The 23,223-nt window shown below is 36.8% G+C and overlaps 2 protein-coding genes across 3 annotated transcripts; both read left to right on the top strand.

The window, feature by feature from the left end:
- On the top strand, nt 543–2,163 carry LOC18773238 (U-box domain-containing protein 27). The gene has a single exon (XM_007205184.2). The coding sequence runs from the start codon at nt 799–801 to the stop codon at nt 2,071–2,073; it is 1,275 nt and encodes a 424-aa protein (XP_007205246.1). The 5' UTR covers nt 543–798; the 3' UTR covers nt 2,074–2,163.
- On the top strand, nt 15,419–20,232 carry LOC18773275 (WD repeat-containing protein 44). 2 transcript variants are annotated; one of them, XM_007206261.2, is made up of 8 exons: nt 15,419–16,077; nt 16,460–17,532; nt 17,633–17,723; nt 17,832–17,989; nt 18,087–18,138; nt 18,233–18,312; nt 18,452–18,545; nt 19,335–20,232. In XM_007206261.2, the coding sequence occupies exons 2-8, from the start codon at nt 16,525–16,527 to the stop codon at nt 19,856–19,858; spliced, it is 2,007 nt and encodes a 668-aa protein (XP_007206323.1). In that variant the 5' UTR covers nt 15,419–16,077; nt 16,460–16,524; the 3' UTR covers nt 19,859–20,232. The 2 variants fall into 2 exon arrangements, with proteins under 2 accessions (XP_007206323.1, XP_020420877.1); XM_020565288.1 differs by having other exon boundaries at nt 16,336–17,532.

Genomic DNA, 23,223 nt, shown 5'->3' with positions numbered 1-23,223 from the left:
GGAAGGATCATAAAGCAAGCAAAAGAAGGAATAACGGGTCACCCTACTTGCTCCATGTTTCCTTGTTAACTAATGCTGCTACCCTACGCCGTAAATCTCAACAAATAAAAGCCCATCATAAATAAATAAATAAATAAAAATTCCCCCCCTCCCTCCCTCCCTCCCGCAAATCCAAACTCATTTCTCAACGTACAAATGATGTAATATCCATTAAAACCGACCAAGGGAACCCCTCGCTGGGCCACCACCACACCACACCACCTCCTCAATGCTCATTGCTCATTGCTCATTGCTGCGTGGTCCCCACATCCCCACCCCACGTTCTCCTCTCCATTATACGCTTTTTTCGTTCAAAAGTTAAAATCCACTCCATCCCACGTGTACTCCATTTAATCCCAGCCCTTCATTCACTCCCACGATCCTAACCCCCATCATCCAAGGGTTCAGATTCCATTACTCAAACACAGCGCCATACAGACAAACACCACCGCGAACTGAACTCTGAATAAAATAATAGCGCCTCATTTGACCAGAGACCAAAGAGGAGGAGAGAGAATATTTTTTTATAATTAAATACAAATAAAATCAGAAAAAAAAAGTAAAATGGTGACGTCAGCGTACCTTTGACTCTTTTTACTCTCTTTTCCCCGTTTTGTCTTCTTTAAACGCACAGCTCCTCTTTGTCTTCTCCATTCTTTCTCCGATTTATCTCTCTCTCTCTCTCTCTCTCTCTCTCTCTCTCTCTCTCTCTCCTTTTTCCATTCTCCCCCTCCACCCGAATTCACAGACACAGAGAAGATGGTGAGGGACGACCTGTACATCGCGGTGCCTAGTTTCTTCCGGTGCCCAATTTCGCTTGACGTCATGAAATCCCCCGTGAGCCTCTGCACCGGCGTCACCTACGATCGCACCAGCATCCAGCGCTGGCTCGACGACGGCAACAACACGTGCCCCGCCACCATGCAAGTCCTCCACACCAAAGACTTTGTCCCCAATCGCACCTTGCACCGCCTCATCCAGATCTGGTCCGACTCGCTCCGCCCCCACCGGGTCGACTCAGTCGACAGCGACTCGCCTTCTTCCCCTTCCGAGTTACCGGCCAGGGACCAGGTCAGCGACCTAATCCAGTGCATGGACTCCGAGCCCTCCTCCGCCTCCTCGCTTGACTCGCTGTCGAAGATCGCTCGCTTCGCGGCAGAGTCCGACGAGAACCGGAAATTTCTCGCGAGCAGCGACGGGTTCATGTCGCTGCTCGTCGACTTTATCGGCGGCGGTGACAATGCCGTGGATGGCGCTCAAATTGGCGTCCTGGAGCAAGCAGTGAGGATCATCCATTTGTTGCTGGACGACGAAATCCAAGGGCGCGAGGAGCTGATGAGATGGATGTTAAAGAAGACCGGCCGCGACTGCCTGGCGTCGCTGCTCGTCGTCCTCCAACAAGGAAGTGCGGACGCTCGAATCGCATCGGCTAGGATTTTGGAGTCAATCGCGGTCAACGCGGAGGCCAAGTTCCTAATCTCCGAGAAAGACGGCTTGCTATCCGAATTGCTGAAATTGACGGGTCCGGAAAAGGACCCGACCCTGATCGAGGCGGGTCTTTCGTGCCTAATCGCGGTGTCGACGCCGAGGAAGGTGAAGGTGAGGCTGGTCCATTTGGGAGCCGTGAAGTGGCTGTCGAAGCTGCTGGGGGACCCGAACTCGGCGACGTCGACGATCGAGAAGGTTCTCAAGGTGCTCGAAATGGCGTCGTCAGTGAAGGAAGGGAGGGCGAAGATATGTGAGGACGGGAAGTGCGTGGCGGGAATCGTGCAGAGGCTACTGAAAGTATCCGGTGCGGCGACGGAGCACGCGGTGACGATACTGTGGAGCGTGTGCTATTTGTTCAAGGAGCGGGCCGCGCAGGAGGCGGTGGCCAAGGCGAACGGGTTGACCAAGATCTTGCTGTTGATGCAGAGCAACTGCTCGCCGGCTGTTCGTCAAATGTCGGCCGATTTGCTCAAGATTTTTCGGGTCAATTCCAAATCGGTTATTTCTTGTTATGATACTAAGACCACTCATATCATGCCCTTTTGAGAAGGGAAAAAAAAAACAGAAGAATCAAACGATTGTAAATGACACAAATTTTGTTAGTGAATACAAAAGGAGAAATTCATTTAATTTTTAGTTGGGTATTTTTGTTTTTATTTTAAATTTATTTATGGTTTCGTTCGAAATTTGCAGTTCAGTAGGAACAGTAGCCTCAACCATAAAAATGTGGTGTTTTTATTGATAAGAGACTTGTAGTTTAAGCGGTTATTCGATGTCCTAAGTTCAATTCTTCGACGTGTAGATAATGATATTTGATAAATGACTTATAGTTCAAACGGTTACTCGTGTCCTAAGTTCCATTCGGCAGAGTGGAGATAATGGTGATCCATGTTTAGTGGGTAATTGTTGGGATTGTTTTGGGATGGTAATGTGCGTTTAGGTTGAGGGTTTATTTATTATTATAACCCAGGCATTATCTGGCTAAGCAACTTGCTATTAAGTAATTAATTATGCTGCAGCAGCAGCAATCATTCTAATTTTTATTAGATGGTAACAGTGATTCCACTTTGGATGGCGAGGCTGCATTTTCTATAATCCTGATTTTTGGTTGTGATTGTTTGGTAATTTGTAAAAAAATTCATAGAAAAACAAGAGCTGCAAATGCCTAGCCACCGAATGTTTACATCATTGTATTGAATTACGTCTAGCACCAAAAATATGTTAAAATGACAGATCATTTGTCTTTGTTTCGTGTAAGAGAAAAATGGTTTTTGTTTTGTTTGACCGTCATTCAATTAAAGATGTTCAATCAACACCCTTGAAGTGCTTAACAAGAAACAAGAGAAATGCTGGTATTTGTCTCACAGGCATTTATCTTTTTTTATTATAATGACTTGAACTTAAAGAAAGACCAATTCTAACACATTAGAGAGAACTAACCAACCAATTGGTGCCCTCAACTAATATTAATGAAAATAGTTACATTGCATCTGAATTTTGCTGCCAATTAATACTTCTCTTTTCAATATTAAAACCCGTAAATCTCTTTTTAAATATTAAAAGCCGTACTAAACTAACGGAATACAGCGTTCGAATCAAATCCCTCACCCTCAATATCTCTTTCTATAAGAAAAATAAAATGGTATGGTGGGTGTGGGGTGAAACCTATGATCTAGGTTTCTGATGCATTGAATAAAATACTAGTGGTGCAGGGTTGCAGATGGTGTATTCCGAACGCATTAAAAAGTAAGCGAGATGCCGGGGATTGGGCAGTCGGATGCTCAGAGACTATAAACAATTGAAGGCAACCCACCGACTCGGCTGCAATTAATTAGAGATAAATAAAGCAAGTAAATTAATAAATAAATTTTCAGAGTTTAGAGAGTAAGACAGAGATGAGAGACAAAGTGCCGCAATTGCTGAAATGGTTGCTGACTGTAACCTAACAAGCTTTCCCTTTCAATTAAAATTTGGTTGAAAGAGATTGGAATCCAAATCCATAAAGAAATGTGCTAAAGGAGAGAAAGATATACAAACTTTGACCACTCCCCAATCCCTATGACATTTATATATAAAAATATATTTATATATTTATATTTCTAAGGGGGAACTAGAAAGATAGGCCCTTGAGAATGCACTACCCCCAAACAAAAGAAAAGTGGGGTGTTGAAAAGAGGGGTGATCACTCTCAAACCATGCATTACAACTAAATAAACACATTAAAGGTGCTTGTTTTGTATTGGACTTGTGGTTTGCAAGTGGATTAGGATTTGGTCAAAGACAGGCAAAATCAAAAGTTGGGTTGGATGGTTTCCCCAAGCACTTGGGAGGAGGAGGCCCTCTACTTTTCTTATGTTTTTGTTCTTCTCCGTCTTTTCTTGCATTATTAATTAATATGAATTTTTATCACAAATTATTTTTGAGGTTTGTGAAATTACCAGTTCTTTTTGTTTTTTTTCACACATTAATTTGATCCATGATGTTAAGTTTCGTCAAAATTTTTATTAAATTGATGATGTGGCATGTATATAGTACTAGCATATCCAATAAGATAATGCCACATGGATTTAAATACAAAAAAATTGGTTTTTTAAAGTTGCAGCTCTGCTTCGTCTCCCCCCACCCTTCTCTCTCTCTCTCTCTTTCTCTCTCCCTTTGTTCTCTCTCCCCCTCTACTCTCCCTGTCTCCTCCCTGTGCTCTCCCTGTCACTCTGTTTTTTCTTGTCCGCAACCCGATCGCCCCCATCTCCACCCGCAACCTACGCCCAACCCCACCCTCTCTCTCTCTTTTTTGCTCTGTGGACTACTTCTAGCAGCGTCAAAATTTTAAAGAAAATATTAAGTTTTTCCATGGGTTTTAATTTTTGTATTTAAATCTCATTTGGGATGTGGGGTTTTCATTTGGTGGAGAGAGAGAGAGAGAGGGGATGGGAAGTTGCAGCAGGACTTGCAACTATAAAAATAAAAATAAAAAGATTTTGTAACTATTTTTTTGACGTGGCATTATTTCATTAGATATATAAGCACCACATATATGTCATATCATTAATTTAATAAAAATTTTGACGGAATGGCGGGACTAAATTGATGCATGATAATTTCACAAATCTCAAAGATCATTTGTGATTAAAAAAATCAATTAATATTTAATCTATATTTATTACATGAGACATCCCCAACCATATTTGATATATTTGATGACAGAGTTGCATATTTTTTTATTATACTTTAATCTAATTTAAACTACGAGAATGATAAGTTAGCCGGTATTTGCTGACACAGTTGTATGTTGGTGAAGTGGGTTTTCGGCCTAGACAAGGGAATGGCTGATGCTAGATGGCCAATTTTTTCGTAATGGTGAGGCCCCTTGGTTGCTGTCGTTTTTGGATTCTGATTTGGTGGGGGATTATTAGTTGTTGTTTTTATTGACTTTCGTTTTATGGATGTTTACTACTCTTTTTTCTTGATCAAATTTTTCTTAATGTTTTACGGTAAGGTTTTATTGGGCCACTTTTCAGCATCCTGACTCATACTATTTGTACTTTTTTGTTGTTGTTCTCATGGCACTATTTGTACTTTGGATTTGTTGGAATGAAATTCATTCTCTTTGTTAAAAAAGAAAAAGAAAAAAAAAAGAGAAAGGGTCGAGTAAATAAATTATTACTTCTTCTTTTTTGTGCCATTAGTCTTTCACTAGTTGCAGTGATGGGTCAGACAAGTGTAGAGTCCACTAGTTTTGGTAAGGTTTGATAACGTAGGGCCTGGGTATCAAAATCCACTACTATCTTCAGAATGGGCCGATGGGTTAGTTAAATCTCCTTGATTTGAACAGACTATCCTTCGGCTAAAAGATGAACTGGAGCTTCAATTGGTTTGGGTGAACTTCGACGTGTCAAGTTAGGGTAAATTACTCAAATGGTTCTCAAATTTATATTCGATTTACATTTTAGTCCCTCAATTAAATTATTCATTCAAATGGTTTATCAACTCTATATTATTCGCTCAATTGGTCATACCATTACATTCTGTCAATATTTCCGTTAAATATAAGGGCAAATTGGTCATTATTTACTCTAAAATTAGGTTAAATTTAACAGAAAATTAGACAGAAGGACCACTAGAGTGAATAATATAGAGTTGATGGACCATTTGAATGAATAATTTAGTTGAGGGACTAAAATGTAAATCAGGTATAAGTTTGAGGACCATTTGAGTAATTTACCCTGCCAAGTTATTATTGATAATGTTAACTTGTTTTGGGTCGGATGAATCCAAAATTCATACCAGACACACACATTAACATTTTTCTAAATATAATTGATAGCCGTAACTATAAGGAGAAGGGGATTTCTCACACACACACTATCATAATGTCATGAGGATTCGAATCTAAAACCACTGATCTGCAAATTAAGGTTCTTTTTCATTGGGCAAGTTGGCACATTCACATTATAAGGCATAAATGACTGAATATGTGGAAATTGTTGGGCTTTGAGTTGAAATGTGCATTGTTCCATTGTCCCCAATTGGAAATTTAATGGGTTTACATAGCCTTTATAAGAGTGTCATAATGTCATGAGGATTCGAATCTAAAACCACTGATCTGCAAATTAAGGTTCTTTTTCATTGGGCAAGTTGGCATATTCACATTATAAGGCATAGATGACTGAATATGTGGAAATTGTTGGGCTTTGAGTTGAAATGTGCATTGTTCCATTGTCCCCAATTGGAAATTTAATGGGTTTACATAGCCTTTATAAGAGTGTCATCTACTTCTCCTCTCACTTAACTGAACAAAAATGTTAACTTTTATGAGAACAAAACAAAATTACCAAACGAGCATTTTGAACTATTCATCTTCTCCCCTTCACACTCAATCGTTCTCTCTATGGCATATAAATTCCACAAGCTCTATAAAATGCATGGGATAAAAGCAGATTGAATTGAGCCAACTAAAACATGGAGAACACCCTTGAGCTGGAAATCACTCACGGTGACCGGTCGGAAATTATGAGAAGCTACATAGCTACAAATCTTTATGTCGAGCACATGAAAGCACGGGAGTCATTCCGAATGTATTGCATGTCTAATGTTCACTTATTGAACTATAAAGCAAATTTTCATATGGGTCAAGTGAGAGAATGTAAGAATATTTTTATAATATTCTATGTAGCCCACATGATATAGTCTATATGTTACTGAAATTATTTGCTATTAAAATGGTTTAGTAAATATTATTTCGGAAAATTCTATTGGTTAGATTAAGGGAAGTAGTTTCCTATTATATTATCGTGATGAGTGTTAATTAATTAATTAGGGTTACACTAGGAAATTTAATATTTAAAATAAAAAGACTATGAAATTTAATATTTAATCTCAAAGCTCCTATTCCTTTGAATAGTTTACTTAGCTAATAGGCTCCAAACTAAGCATGTCATTGATTTAAACTGAATAAGCAAGGGACTTGTAGCTCGAAAGATTAAGTATAGTTACCCATGCTCTTGATAGGGATGGCACAAATCTCCGTTTTCCCAGCCTAACGAGGAGAGATTTCACTAGAAAACCAGGAGTTATAGTACGAGGATCCCCGAATTTTGAAAATCCCCAGTAGGGCAAATGGGAATGGTATTCTTATTCTTGTTCTCGAACCTTGCCTGATAAGTGATGTATTTATTTTTTAAGTAATATAAAATATAATATAACTATGTATTGTTATAATATAATCAATAAATATATAATATAATATAATATAATATTTATTTAGTTTTGTCAAATTGAATTGAAATGATTATGAGTAGTTGAGTTGAATTTTATAGTTCAATTAAATGCAATTGAGTTGATTGATAGTTTAAAGTGAAATTAGTGTTATAATGTAGGATAAGCATTTTTGTAATATAAAAAAATCGTGAATTCAAGGCAGGTTTGAGAGATAGCCCTTCAACGGGGACGGGTACAAGAATTCCTTGAAAATTCTTACCGAGGATAGAGACGAAGACGGGATCATGGATTGGAAGTAAGGGCGGAGATATTATGGCCATACTCAGCCTTGAATTGGCCCATTTCCATCCTCATTCTTGGACCAACATGTTGCCATCCCGGTCCTGGACTAGTCCGTTGCCATCCCTAGCTCCCAAGGTGTATGTTGCACGGACACTCCAAACTATTGGAGTGTCGGACATGCTGACAAGACTCTGACACGCCTCTGACACGCATTGGACACGGTCAACGGTTGGGACACGGTCAAGACACTGCTCCGACACATTTCAAACACGGCTTTAACACGGTCAAGACACGGCAGTAGGCCTCATTATTTGGCCAACGGGGTCATGGGCAGATGGGGGCCTGCCCGGCCCATCGAAAAAAAAGCCCAGCTCGGCCCGTTATGGCCTTTGGGCTGGGCTAGACTTGGGCTTGGGTGTCTGAAGCCCGGCCTGGCCCATAGGCCTAGCCTGATTAAGCCCAAGAAAGCCCGGCCCAGCCCGTCCACAAAAGTCTGGCCCGTTAGGCCCGTATACATATATAATTATGTATAAATAAGAGTTTAGGTTTAGGATTATGTCACTTAAATCACATATATAATTTGTTTCATTTCATTTACTTTTCTTTACTCATTCCTAGTTTATAATTGGATGATTAGCACATTAATTTGTGTCAATTATTAATTTAATAATTATATATATAAGATGAACAACATATCACATCACCAAATATAATCATATCACGAAACATAATCGTACCACCAAATATAATCATGCTTTTCTTGAACACATCACCAAATATTTGCATATTTATTCATACCATCCTTTAAAAAAAACAAAAATTTTTTGATACTTATTATTTTTTAAAATGTATTACGGTCAAATTATGTAATAACCTCAAAAATAATGCTTGATTTTATTATTTTTATGGAAAATCTTATTAAGTTGTGTGACTTTATTGGGTGTTTTATGAATTTGATTTGATGTGAAAATATTGGAATTAAGTGAGTTTAATCTCAAATTTGGACTAAAATGCCCTTATGATTAAGTTTATGATTTTTTTTTAATGAAGTAGGCCCGTTTAAGCCCGGTCCATTGGGCTTAGCCTGGCCCGGCCCGATGGGCTTTCTCAAGCCCGACCCATGGATCGGGCTTGGACTTTGAATTTTCTAAAAAAACCCGGCCCGGCCTTACACGGCAGAGACCTGTTTGAAATTTTGAAAATAAAAGCTGGGGTCTAAATGTGATTTTTGAAACTTTGGTAGACTGATTTGAAATATTTTTTTTAAAAGGGCTAAAAGTGGAAAAAGACTTTTTAAAACCTAAATCTCACATTTTTGCTGCCAAACTTCATTTCCTCCATCACAGCTCTTCTCCTCCCTTTCTCCTGGTTTTGCACAAGGTAAGTCTCTTTGTAATTTTTTTTTCTCTATTTTCAAATGCATTTATTTATGTTCTTTTTTTTTTTTTTGGCTCATAATTATTTATGCTCTTTATTTTCTTTTCTTATCTCCCTCCACAACAGTAGAATAGTTGGACTTGGTGGTGAGGTGACAATTCTTTCTTCTGTTTTTTTTTTAAAAAAGAGAACACAACAAATAATAAAAAGAATTTGTGGCCGAGAAGGTGAGAGTAGGATGTGGGATGTTGGTGGGGATGGATTTGATACTATGAACTTGAAAAATGCAGGTGTGTTTGAAATTGCAAACCTTTCACTTGATGAACCGGAATTAGAGGGAGTGTTGTTTTCTAATAACAACAACAATGAAGACATAGATGATTGAAGAAGATTGTGTTCACCTGTTTCGTTTTTACTCATGTGATAGAAGGGTAAAGTTCCCCAGTGCCTTGGAAACCATTGACTGGTCAACAAGTCAGCTTTCTTTGGTGTGTGAGCGTGCCACTGTTAGCGATGAAAATCCTAACATACTTCTTAAAAATGGATAACTTGCGCCCCAAGTTACTGATTTTTAAACAAGTGATTGTGAATTTGGGTGAGGAATATCTCCCAAGTAAGTTCTTTTTCTGCCTTAAGCTGGTGAGGACTTCATAATTTATCACAATATAAAATTGGTAATTCTGGCCAGAATAAATGATAATAAAGTAGACTGTTTTAGGCAGAACTCCCCTTTACAAACTTAAGAAGGAAAAATCAACTCAAAAAGACAAAAAAAGATGGCTGGAATCCCATTTCTGCCTGGGTAGAAACTTCTGATCCAGGCTGGACTGAGCTGTTTGTGCTGGACTGAGCTGTTAACAACTTTGACTGCTTAGCTTCAGCTGTAAATCAATACCAAAGTTCAATTTTAGTAGAGCTTTAATTTACTTCAAGCCTTGGAAGGCTTTCGAGCGGGCAGAACTGCGGTTTCTTCAGTCTGAAGGGATAGAAGTGATTGGACTTGAGGACTTAATGAGCTGGAACTACACTGTAAAATTTGTTGAGGTTTTCATATTTGTGAAAACTCAAACTCTGCTTGTCTTGGCTTTTGCTAAACCAAATTTGTAACGAGAAGAGTCTCGTTTTGAATGACTTATTTCTCCGAGTCTGAACTTGGAAGTTCTGATCTATAGTTGGCTTCTTTTGTGGCTCAAATGACCTTTTGGTTGCTCCAGTTTGTTTTGAAGGTTTTCAGTGATCAAGTGATCATTTTGAGTTTTTGCCTTTGGTTGATTTTTGATTGTTTGATTGATTGTTAAATTGTGTCTTCTTGCTCTGTTCACCTTCTCCTATATTTATAAGAAATGCTTTTGAAGTATGGTTTCTTTCTTTTAATAATGGGCGGCAAAAAAAATCTCAAAAGATCTTTCATTTTTTTAAATACAAAGAAGAAGAGGTTTTCTCAATTCTGGCAGATAAGTTGTCAACAGTCAATTCCTACGGCAGTCACTTCCCTGTTGTTTTTTTTGAAAGAGAACCTGACCCTTCTTTAATTCCCAACTGCCCCTTGTAAGAGCTCAATCGTGATGGTCAGTTTGCTTCTCTAGTTTGAACAACTTCCTGTTTCCTGCTTATCTTTTTAGAAAATACAGTCTGCGTATCCCTTGAAAGGTGGTGCCTTCTTTGGAGTAGAAACAATATCTCTGAATATAAAAAGGTTTTTTTTTATCTTCTGGTGGCAAAGATTTCAGAGACGTCCCTTCTTTTTGCATGCCTCTGTCAACTCTTTATCAACCCAGTTGAAATTGTTGACTTTCCTAAATCAGAAAAAGAGATTCACGTGGGTCTATTCCTTTTGGCTCCTTCCTATTTTAATCATGCCCAACCCCTTTTGATTTTTCTGGAGCCATGGGTTGATTACTTTTCTTTTCGAGGCCTAAGTTTATTTGCAGAGTCCATACTGCTTGGACCCTGCGTTTTTGTCTTTGTTGTTTTTTGGGCTTTTTGGGCTGGGCGTGCCAAATTAGGCCCAAATAGATTGAGAGTTAGATCATTTATGTTTTATTTTGTGGTGTATTAATTATTATGTATGGATGATGAACATGAGTTATTTGTTTTGTTTTATAGAATTATGTGACATTGAAGTATTGAGAATAAATTATTATTTTAATTGCCGTGTCCTAATTTTTTGAGATTTTCCTTGTCGCCGTGTCGCGTTCCCGTGTTCCCGTACCCGTGTCCGTGCAACAACCCCACTTCCCCAACATCGCTTGTATTAAAAATAAAAAATATATCTCACACACAGGGAAGGCTATAGAACTGCGATCAAGTCGCATAGCCCTTAGTATGATTTTGGAATTAAGACATAGTATGCCAAAACTTCATTAAAAAAAAGAAGAAGGATAATCATCCACTAGGTAAGCAAAATATATGATCACATGCTCTCAATCATAGTCACTGCAATCTCTTAACGATAATTAATTAAAGGCTATTTTTAATAGTTCATGTTCCAATCTTTCCAAGAAAAAAAGAAAAGAAAAAAAGTTCATTGGGTAAATAAAGTATGGGTACAAATTGAGGGGGGATTTCACGATTTAGTGTTAATTAAATTAAGGGGGTCGATCTTTATGATCTCGAGGATCATATCTCTCTAATGATAAACTAATTAGAATTGAATCATAGATAAGTTATAAATGGAGCAGGAAAATCTCCACCACCAAGAGCCTGAATGCCAGTGGAGCAATGCAATTTTAAAGATATGAAAAGGAATTTGAAAAATAATGCATGGGCTACAATCGCTGAAGAGGATGAGTCCTTATGAAAAATAAGGGCGCATGTGCATGTGGTTGAGGTCTACATCTGTGTTTTTCTGTATAAAAATCATACAAAGTCCTAGATTCGTAAAGCAAGGTGCATGTTTAATTTTTACATAAGAATAAACATTAGCATATAGCTTTGCCTTCGTGTCTCTCTCCACGACCAGGTGTTTTTGGGTTTTTCCATTTTTTTTTTAATAAACGAAACGATACATTATTGATTATTTAATAAAATCATAAGTCTCGAGCAATACATTTGAGATAGTATCCTGTCATTCTCTAAATCAAGTATCAATATGAAGCAAACGACGCACTGGTAGTGTAGTGGTTTGGAACAAATGTCTTTTTTAGAGAAAATCCTAAAGTTGAGCCATAATACATGTGTAGTGTGTATGAATTTAGTAAGCTATCACATCTCTTAATAAGAACAATTGCACAATACGATGAGTATCCACCCGTGATGGGAATAGAGTGGCGCATATAGTGACTCTTTTTGTGACTAAGCATGGGGTCATATTGATTGAAATCAGGGGCGGAACCATGATTCAATATATTTGGGAGGCCAAAAACACATAGTTTAATTATGTAATGATTTTGGTCTATTGAGTAACTATTAATATTCATATTGAAATACTGTACAAACAAGCAATAAGATAAGTACGATAATGAATTTTCATGCACGTGGAAGGAAGAAATCCATTCAATGAAAAATCGAGATAAATTTATAGGGGAGCATGCCATAATCTATTAGAAATGGCCGAAAATTAAGGATTGAATTGAAAATGAATAATAATTTCCGTTAAGTGATGAACATTGTTGTAGGAGAGAGAAATTCTCATGTAATAGGGATATCACTTTTTGTTATCTCCAATCAATAACGCAAAGACATATAAAATAACTTTTTCATGTGTTATTATGCTATTCACCAAAACTAATAAATATCCCCGTTAAGTTTTTTGAATGAAAAAGAGTCAAGCATGCAAATGTGAGTATTAAAATAGGAGTCCACCTTTTGGCTTTAAATGAGAGGAAATCGAGGGAAGATAGAGCGGAGATATGCCGCGCTAGCAACTAGGGACCAAATCATAGGTGCCTCAAAAAGTTTATATTATAAACATATTCAATTCTTTTTCGAAAAAACAAAAATCATATTCAATTAATTAAAGCTACAACTTGATTGGCAAACACCAACCATGCACACGGCTTTGCTTCAATACTAGCTAGTCTTCTCTCTCTCTCTCTCTCTCTCTCTCTCTCTCTCTCTCTCTCTCTCTCATGCGTATATAAATATATTTATGAAGCATAATAATGGTGTTGATTTTGTTGGTTCTATATATATTCATATCTCTTGTGATATATAGCTCAGTTTACAGAGATATATATATATTTCAGCCATAGTTTGTCGACTGAAGAAGGATCAGGTACAGAAGTGCTACCGATGGCTTGATCAGGTCAGTTTAATTTCAACATTAATTCTTCATTTGAATTTCCTCAGTGAGTCTGAAATTCCTTACCCTCAAAGCCACACGCACATACATACACACATATATATATGCATCTGCAAGTTTACGATATCGATAATTAATTTTCATGTTTGTTTGTAAATTGTATTGTCATGGGATATTGTCTGCAGGCTGATTTTATGAGAATTCTTGGCATCATTTAAGTACATTAAAACAACAATGTTGAGAAGAATTAAATTGTATTAATCTCTCAGTTTATCTTATATATGCTGAGAAGAACAAACCGAAAGAAGAAGAAAATATACAAGTGTTGAGAAAAATTAACCTATACATTAATAAAGATATCAAGCACCATATATGTAAATTGATCGCAGTTGGTACAAGAAATTGCAAAGTCTACTATAGACGCACTTGCAATTATTGAGTGAAGTTGGAGATATCACATTTATGTACTACATACATGTAATCGAGACGGAACCCACCCATACAATCGGTGTCATTCTTATTATGAAGTGGCATACCATGTGTTACATAATATGTTCTCTCTAACATTTTTAACGGTCTCATTCAAACAAAAAGAGCGGAAAAATACGTTGGTATATCAAGATCAACTCCTCTTGCAAGTTGTATTTTCTTCGTTTTCAATAAGTGTATTTGCTTCTTTGATTCCTAGAACTTAAGAGTAGCAACTAGAATAGTAGAATATACATAAAAGAGTACAGGAATTAGGAATTCAAATTGCTCTCCAAGTTTTCCTGGCACTAAGCTTAAGATGGTACAGTTAATATTTAATGTACTGTTAGAGTAAGACAAATGGACATTGTGGACGTGTATAGTGTAAATTTGTCCACCTGTCATGGTTGTTTTTTTTCTCGATAAATAATATGTGTTAACCAAAGAGAAAGAGGTCAAAAGCCATTTACAAACAAACTTAGAAAAACCAAAACAAGAAGAAGAAAAAAAGCCTACAAAGAAACATTTGTCATAGTTTTGTCAAAATATTCGTATTTGGGAAATATTTATGCATTAATTTCTTTAAGGAGGTAAATATATGTTTACTCAACAATAAATGTTAACTCTGTATGAGTTTGATGTTGTCGTTAAATTTTTCTGTATTCATTTGTAATTTTTTGTGAGTAGTTGTCCTGACTCTTGTGACTATTGTATTTGTATTGTCCTTGCGGCGTGCCACGTGATTAATAAATACAATCTCTATTTTGTTTGTATTAAAAAAAAAACCAATAAAGGTCAACTGAGGGTGTATTCTTATGGGAATTTGACGCACCAATATGGCTTGTTAACTCAGTTTCTTTTTGAAAAAGAAAATAGTAAAGGTCAATTAAATTAATCCTAATTACACAAGAACCTATACAAACAAATCTCCTAATTAAACCTAATTCACACACGCCAACACCATTAGTTCCACTTTCGTGCAACATTCCTTCGGTAGGTCTACATAAATATGGCAACTATAAATAGAGAGAAATTGGTCCCAGAGAAACAGATAGAGTTGTTTGTTTGTTTGTTGTTGTTGTAATGTGGACACCTAAGGTGAGGGTAGATAGTAGACACCTGTCAGTAATAGGCTCTCAGTGGTGGTGTTGTTGTGAGTAATCGCTTTCTTTCTCTAGGGACTTCTTATGGAGGGCACTAGCTGATCTGAGGAGCTATTGAGCCATCTTTTACTTTTAGCCACCAGCAGTCGTCTTGTCTTATTGAGTGTGGCTACTAGCACTAGTTGTACTAGGTTGCATGTGAGCCCTTCTCATGGAGGAAAACTTCCCTATCTCGATTTCATTGCTCAATTATTTCTATCTCATTTTTCGTGTCACTTATCAAAAAATGTGAGATAAGAAAAAAATGTAATGAAATGATGTTATATTGCTTCACTTTTTCTATCTTTCTTCTCGTGTCACTTATAAAAGAAGAAGAGAGATAAAAAGGACACGACAATCAAACAATTCTAACCTCTAGGGAAAAGTATTTCTCCTACTCATCACACAACATGTATGCTTTGTTTTGTATTCTTCTTTTTGTCTTATTATTTTACTAAGGTTTTTTTAATGCTGTTTGTAAAGTCTCAAAATATAAAGCAGAATTTACAAACATTAGAGAACCCAATCCCAATTGTACTGTTTATATTTTATATTGTTTGACTTCTTACACTTACGTTATAGGGTCACTAATTGTATTACATGCACACAAGTTTGACATCTTTTTTCTTCTTTCTCAATTGGGTTTTGAATTTACCGTTAATTGGGTAGTTTAGATTGACTAATTTCAGCATGTGGGTATCCTTCATACTGAATGCTCTGCATTAATTCTCCATTAATCTATAATTTACAGTTAAGTTTTCAGATTAACCTGGGCTTCCTAAACTAGAAAAATTTACAAACAAAAAATAAAAAAATTCTTAATTGCCTTGCCTCCCTCTCTTAATCTCCATGAGATTTTACAGTTTACATTGTCGGTACTTTTGCAGAGATTGTTGGGTAGTTTTTAGCCTAAAAGAACTAACCAAAAAGTAGAGTGGCTGCAGCACAAGCACAAGCAGAGGTTCTTGTTTCACGGGCCACGCCGCTCGTGTTTATTGCTTTGCTCCTCCTGCGCCTTGAAACCCTTCACTTGACTTGAGAGTTGAGATCTCGAGGCCAGCCTTTGGACTTGGCCTCCAAAACTGACAAGTGTTTGCAGCCTTTCCTTCCTCCGCCATTTTCTCTGGTAAACCAAACCCTCATAGCATTTGGTTATTGGGTTCAATACAAAGCACTTGAGAGAGAGGAGCTTTTGGGTTTGTTTTGTTGCGCCCAAAGGTGTGAAAGCTGGCCTTTTCAAATATATTGCATTGCCCACCACAATCACAGGACGGTCGGCTATATTCAACAATATCACTCTTGCTTTGCATTCAAACCGAGGTATAGTCTTCGAACCTGGAATTCAGCTTTGGTCTCTTTTCTGCATTTGAATATTTGTGCCATTTCCGGATTTTTTGTATGACATTTTCATTTTTTTTAATATTCTATTGCTTTTAGTATTTGGTTAATTGTATATATGTATTTATATATTATTGGTGTTTTAGAACATGCCAAAAATCGGTTGGCTATGGTGGTTCCTATCTTGGAGTTGGCAGTTGGTTCCTCGTACTTATCCATGCTTGTTTATTTAATATTCAGTTGAATTACTTGCTGTGGATGCCTCATTGTGTTTGCATAGTTAAGGAGAAAAACTCGGTCCGTGAATTGAGGGCTTTGGTGGGTTTTAAAGGGGTTCTAAGTTGTTTGTTTGATTTGCCTGCAGCTGGAGGAGTGTTAGAATATACTGTGTTTTTTGTATATGTGGAATATTGGTCTTAAGTGAGAGACATGCTGAGCTCTGATGATGGAGAAAATGATGTGTTCTTCGACTCGGTGGACTTATCATCTCAAGAGTCAATTGTAGCAAAAGAGGAACCGGGGTGTAGTAAGTTGGAGTATGAAATTTGGATGAATGAGCCACCAAGTATTAAGGAAAGACGGGAGAGTTTTCTACGAAAGATGGGTTTAGCTGAGTTTGATTCTGCAAAGTGTGGTTCTGTGGAGATGGAAATGGAATCTGGTGCCTTATCAAAGATGATGGGATTGCAAAGACTTTTGGAATGCAGTAGAGCTGCCTCAAGCTCTTGCATCTCTTCTTCTAGTTATATTGAAGAAAATTTGGGTTGTTGTAGAAGGGAAGGGGACAATCAAGCAAATCTTATGCAGAATGAATTAGATATAAACCTACAAGATAAGTTGAATTTAGTCTCCATCCAGGAGGCTGTTCGTATTATTTCACCTTCTGTTCGTATTATTTCACCTTCTGCTACAGATTCTTCCCAGAGAGAAGTTGAGGCTCCAGTAGAAGAATGTGGGAATTCACATGAGGGTAGAAAGAAGAAGGAGAGTTGGTGGAAACAGTTTATAAACAAGACGAAGAGAAGAGGAGGGAAAGTTGTATTTGAGGGATCAAAACCAGATACCGAAATACTCAAACAAAATAGGATGAAGGTCCAGCAGAACAGTAAGAGGTGTATGGAGTTCGCTGCATTATGCAATGGGCAAGAAATTCGTGCGCACAAGGGGTTTATAGGGGCTATGAAGTTTAGTCCTGATGGACAATATCTTGCAACTGGTGGTGAAGATGGGGTCGTACGCATTTGGTGTGTTACATTAACAGATGCCTCTTGTAATTACTTACCAGCTGAAGGCAACTTTGATAGCAAACTTAAAAAGATCAAGTCTGGTTATCGAGTGATCTTTCCTGATAAGGGTTTTCGAATTGAAGAGTCACCACTGCAAGAGTTCCATGGCCATTCGAGTGATGTGTTAGATCTTGCTTGGTCAAATTCAAATGTGAGTGCTGAAACATTACTTATTTAGTTGACTCGTATTTAATCATATTTACAACTCTTTAGTTCAGTTTGTGACTGACAATATATATGCTCCATTGCAGTGTCTTCTTTCTTCTTCAATGGATAAAACTGTTCGTCTGTGGGAAGTTGGTTGCAGTCAGTGCCTAAATGTTTTCCATCACAATGATTACGGTAAAGATTCAAATCAGAACATAAATACATATATATTAGTACTTCCTCAAATTTTAATGTGATGTAATATTCTGAAATTTAAATCAGCAACTTTTTAAATGGTACCAGTGACATGCATTCAGTTCAACCCTCTCAATGACAATTACTTCCTAAGTGGATCAATTGATGGAAAAGTTCGAGTTTGGGGCCTTTTTGAGAAGCGAGTTGTTGATTGGGCTGATGTGCGAGATGTTATAACTGCTATATGTTATCAACCAGATGGGAAAGTATGACTCTTAGTACTTGATTAACCATGATTTTATTACACTGCTACGAAAATCTCCTTCATGATGTTAACCATATCAATTTCTTCTGTACAAGCAGGGGTTTGTAGTTGGTTCTGTTACAGGCACTTGCCACTTCTATGAAGTATCAGGTACATAAACGTTGGATGTTATCTTATTGTTGAATTTGAAGTGTTACATTTTTCTCACCTGGGGAGTTCCCAAACTGATTTTGTGGATGGACAGGGGAATATCTTCAGCTGGTTGTGCAAATGCATATTCATGGTAGAACTAAAACCTCTGGCAACCAAATCACTGGCATCCAGGTATTGCACTTAGAAAACTTTTCTACTTCATTTCTTCCTCCCTCTCTCTCCCTCACTCTTTTTTTTTTTCTCTGCTAAGCTTCCATAAGATGCTATGTTTCTAAATAATTCATTAACATTAAGATTCATTTTCTCCCAGTTTTCCCGGGAAAAGTTGCAAAGAGTTATGATAACATCAGAAGACTCGAAAATCCGTATATTTGAGGGAGTAGAACTTATAAAGAAATACAAAGGTAAAGAACCTTATGACCATCAGAGACTATTACTGTTGATTGTTGTATTCTTCCAATCAAATTGATTAACATGCAATTGATAACCCTCAATTTAAATGGCATGATGTTGACTAGGTGATAGGTTTGGTAGTCAGATGTTTGTGTTGTATTGATGATAGCCTCTGTGATTAAATGTTCAAACCAAATGCTAATTATGCTTTTCAAACAAAATCATAACGTCCTCCATTGTTTTTGTCCTCTAACTTCTGGAATCAGTAAAGTCACATCCATGCTACAACTAGATAAGTTTGTAGTTGCTTGAGTAATTACTTAGATTGACCCTCAAACATTCATGGTTCACACTGCTACTAATTTTGTGGACTTCATAAGCATGTAGGTACCAACCACCTTGTTTGCCCGTTTTGGCGTAGTTTGTGTATAATGATATCTTGATTTTGTGTGGATGATTGCCCATTCTCTGCAACAAATGCTCAGATGCATCTTACTCATTCATTGTATCTGAAATACTTAGTCATAAATTTTTGGTGTTATGATGTTGCTTTGTATCAGTCTTTACAGCTGTAATATTATCTTGGACATTGTTAGCATCTATCCGTATGCACAGGTTTTCATTCCTTGTTAGCATTTATTCTGGCATTATGACAATAATAATGATATGCATTTTAGACATACAATGAATCTCAAATCATTTGAATAAGTTAATATTTGTCTTAGCTTATACCTTGGATGGATTTGTTTGCAATTAATAAAAGCGTTCATTCAATAACTAGATCCTTCTGAATATAACAGGTCTTCCAAAGTCAGGATGTCAGATGTCAACTTCTTTCACATCGAATGGGAAACATATAATCTCAGTTGGAGAGGACTCGCATGTTTATTTATGGGACTATGATGGCTTTTGTGTCTCATCCTCCAAACAAATAAGATCTGTTAAATCCTGTGAGCATTTCTTCTGTGAAGGTGTGTCTGTTGCAGTACCTTGGTCAGGCATGAGACCTGAACAAAGGAGCCTAGAAACTGCTAGTGGGCGATATTGCTCACAAAGACAAGGCCACCTAGAGCCTGCTTATGGAAGCAGAGATGCAGAACGTTTTTCCCTTGGAAGTTGGTTATTCTCAAATGGTCCGTGCAGGGGCTCTGCAACTTGGCCTGAGGAGGAACTCCCTCCACGGGCTCCGCAACATCAAGATCATCAGCACCACCACCACAATCACCCTGCTAGACCAGATACATGGGGGCTTGTCATTGTAACTGCTGGATGTGATGGAACAATCAGGACATTCCATAACTATGGATTGCCCGTCAGGCTCTAACTAAGTTCAGTTCGATCACCCTGCACTGGCTCGTCACATTTGAAGTCTATGTTGTAAGATGATGCCTTTCATTTCTGGGACATCTTGCAATGAATCCTTAGCTCATTAAATAGGCAAGAAGAATCAGCAGTGGAGAGCCTGCGTCCTGCTATTTTTAGTAGGATAAAGATTTTAGTAGAATAAGAAATCTTTTGAAGGATTTATTAGTCTGTACATTGTTATGTGAATAATAATTGATTTAGTGATTACGTAGGTAAGAAGTACAATTGAATAATTGGGTCAATTCCAGCTCATACATAGTTCTCCTGCAGACTATAGTCCTCCAAGTGAGGAGTAGTTTTCATTTTACCACAATGAAGTTTAACAAGTTTCAACCTGTGATACATCAAGTTTTTTGTCTCAGTTGCATATATAACTATTTGGACTAGAAATTGAAAAAGCCCCATTAAGGGCTGTTGGGGTCTTTAATAAAGTTTTGGACCAAATGTCTAGATCAAGGGAAGAATGGGACTTGGGTTTGGACCAAGTTTTAGATCCAAGTCATTTTTCAACTCAAATTGATTTATTCTTTTACCAAGAGCTAATAACCCACATCCTAAATGGGTTTACCCGGGTAAATACGCTTTACCCAAAAGGACTTTGTTTAACTTTGACAACTGAGGAGGATATCAGGCGGTAAACTGAGAAATGAGTAACTGCTGCTCACCCTGAAAAACCCTACTGAGGAGGATTTTAGTTGAAACCCCGCTGAGTAGGGTTTTTTCAGAAGGATATCAGTTGAAACCCTACATAAAAAACTTGTCGAAAAAGAACCATGTTGGAGCCAGTTCTCCCTGTCAGCGCAAGGATCAAGGGACTCGAGTTTATCAGCTCACCTGCAAAAGAAGGACTGACAATAAACTCATCCATCCCTTCATCAAGCGTGCAAGTTCAAACACCAAGAAGCCTATATATTAGCAAGTTGGAAAAGCACTTGGCACACATCACAACTTGATCTGAAAATAAAGAATATTTCCGAATAACCCAACATGCATATATTTTCACTTTCACAAGTCTCATCTACCAAAATTACTTATAATTTAATTATTCCAAGAGATGTAGAAAACGATATCATATTTATGTGTTATGGGCATGAAGAAATAGAGATTTTTGAGGTGTTGTTTATGTGTTTCGAAGACAATATAAGAGATTTTGTTTTGGGTCAAAATGATGAAACTTCATTGAAACATAGGGCATCACCCCACAAGTACGAGTAGGGGTGGGTGCGGTCCGGTCTGATTTCTACCTCACATCGGAACCGATACTATTCAATTGGTGCTGTTCGGTCTAGTTTTGGTGAAAATATTTATGAAACCGACTAGTCTAGTTTAGATCGGTTTTGATGCGGTTTTCGGTTTTTCTGGTTCTGGACCGAACATTTTATAATTATTATATCTTTTTCAATTTATTATTTTTCACAAATTCCAACAAATTTTTTTTTTTTGGGTTTAAAAATTCATAAATGACCCAATTTCATATAAAGAGAGATTATTGGATCTAGAAAAGATAGGTGCTTTGAAGTTGCTCTTGGGAAAATATTAGTTATGGGATTAGAAATTTAGCATTAGACTTAAATAATTTTTTTTTTTTATAAAAAAAATACATAATCGGTCTGGTCCAATCTGATTTGGTAAGAGTGTGAAACTGGCACTAAAATCAATTTGAATCGATTCGGTGGCGGTTTGTTGACTTTTTAGTCAACACAGTTTTTTCCTTCTAGTGCGGCTCGGTGTTCCGATTTTTTGGTCTCGATGCCTACCCCTAAGTACAAGCAAAGTAAGACAACTAAGCAAAACCAAAATACTGCAAGGGGAACTAAGGTAGCATTTGGTAGTGCTTAATTTTTTCAAAAAGCAGCTTTAATAAAAAATTGTCATGAGTTGGGTGTTTGGTAAATGAATTTTTGACTTTCCCATAATACCCTCACTTATTTTTCAAATTGACAGTCTTTTGTCCCTCCAATTTTACAAACCCCTTTTTTCTTCTCCATTATGCGAACTCCATTTTCTTCTCTACTCTCTGCTCTGCTCTGCTTCTGCTGGAACTCTCATTGTGCACATGAGAAAATTAATGCTAAGAAAGTTGCCCACTCATCAGTAACTTAATTACATTTATGATTTTTCGATTTTTTACTTCTCAAACTTTCTGCATCTAGGGTTTTCTCTGTCAAATTGGGGGTTTTTCTTGGGGCTTTCTATTTGTTGCAGGTTTTAGGAAGAAGAGAGAAAACTAGAGTGAGTGAGAGGGAGAGAGTGATGAGTGGGAAACATGAGATATTTTTGGTTAGATGAAGGAATGAAGAAAGAAACTTGTAAATGGTAGAAAGAGAAAAAATAGACATTATCAATCCAAACTTAACAATTAAAACAGCAGGTATGCCCTGTAACTTGTTAGACAAACAATAATTTGAACAACAAATAGAAAAAATTTTAAACTTAAAAGTAATTAGACCTTCAAAATCTAGGCATAGATCAACAACCTTTGTAGTCAGAAAACACTCAAAGCTTAAGAGAGGTAAAGCTAGAATAATGTATAATTATAGGAGATTAAATGATAATACTTATGAAGATAGTTATAAATTACCAAATAAAGATGAACTTACGAATAAAATTCAAGAAAGTAAATATTTTAGTAAATTTGATTGTAAATAAGGATTTTAGCAAATTAGATTAGCAGAAGAATCCATTCAATGGACATTTACTTGTCCATAAGGACATTTTGAATGGCTTGTCATGCCATTTGGATTAAAGAATGCACCATCGATCTTTCAAAGAAAGATGGATCAAATTTTTAAGAAGTATGATAATTTTTGTGTGTATATGTGGATGATATACTTGTTCATAGTAAAAATAAAAATGAATATAGAAAACACTTAGATATTATTTTGAAAGAATTTATTGATAATGGTATAGTTATAAGTAGGAATAAAGTAGAGCTTGAAAAACAAGCCATAGAATTTTTAGGTATGTATATTAAGTCAGGACTATATAATTACAAGAACATATAACTAAAAAAGTGTTAGAATTTCCAGATAAAATAGAAGATAAAAAACAATTACAAGCATTTTTAGGATTATTTAATTATGTTAGAAGTTTTATCTCTAATTTAGGAAGAAAGATTGCAGCATTGCATAGTAAAACCAGTAAAACCGGTCAAAAATATTTTAACAGTAAATATATTAAATTAGTTTAAAATATCAAACAATATATAACTCAACTTAAACCTTTAGCATTACCATTAGATAGTAATTACAAAATAGTTGAGACAGACACATCATTAATAGGGTGGGCGTGAATTTTATATCAAAAGAGACATAAAGAAGAACC

This window comes from Prunus persica, chromosome G6 (assembly GCF_000346465.2).
Source record: "Prunus persica cultivar Lovell chromosome G6, Prunus_persica_NCBIv2, whole genome shotgun sequence".
Taxonomy (NCBI): Eukaryota; Viridiplantae; Streptophyta; class Magnoliopsida; order Rosales; family Rosaceae; genus Prunus; species Prunus persica.
Note: the sequence above shows the minus strand (reverse complement) of the source record. Positions and strands in the feature narration are given on the sequence as shown.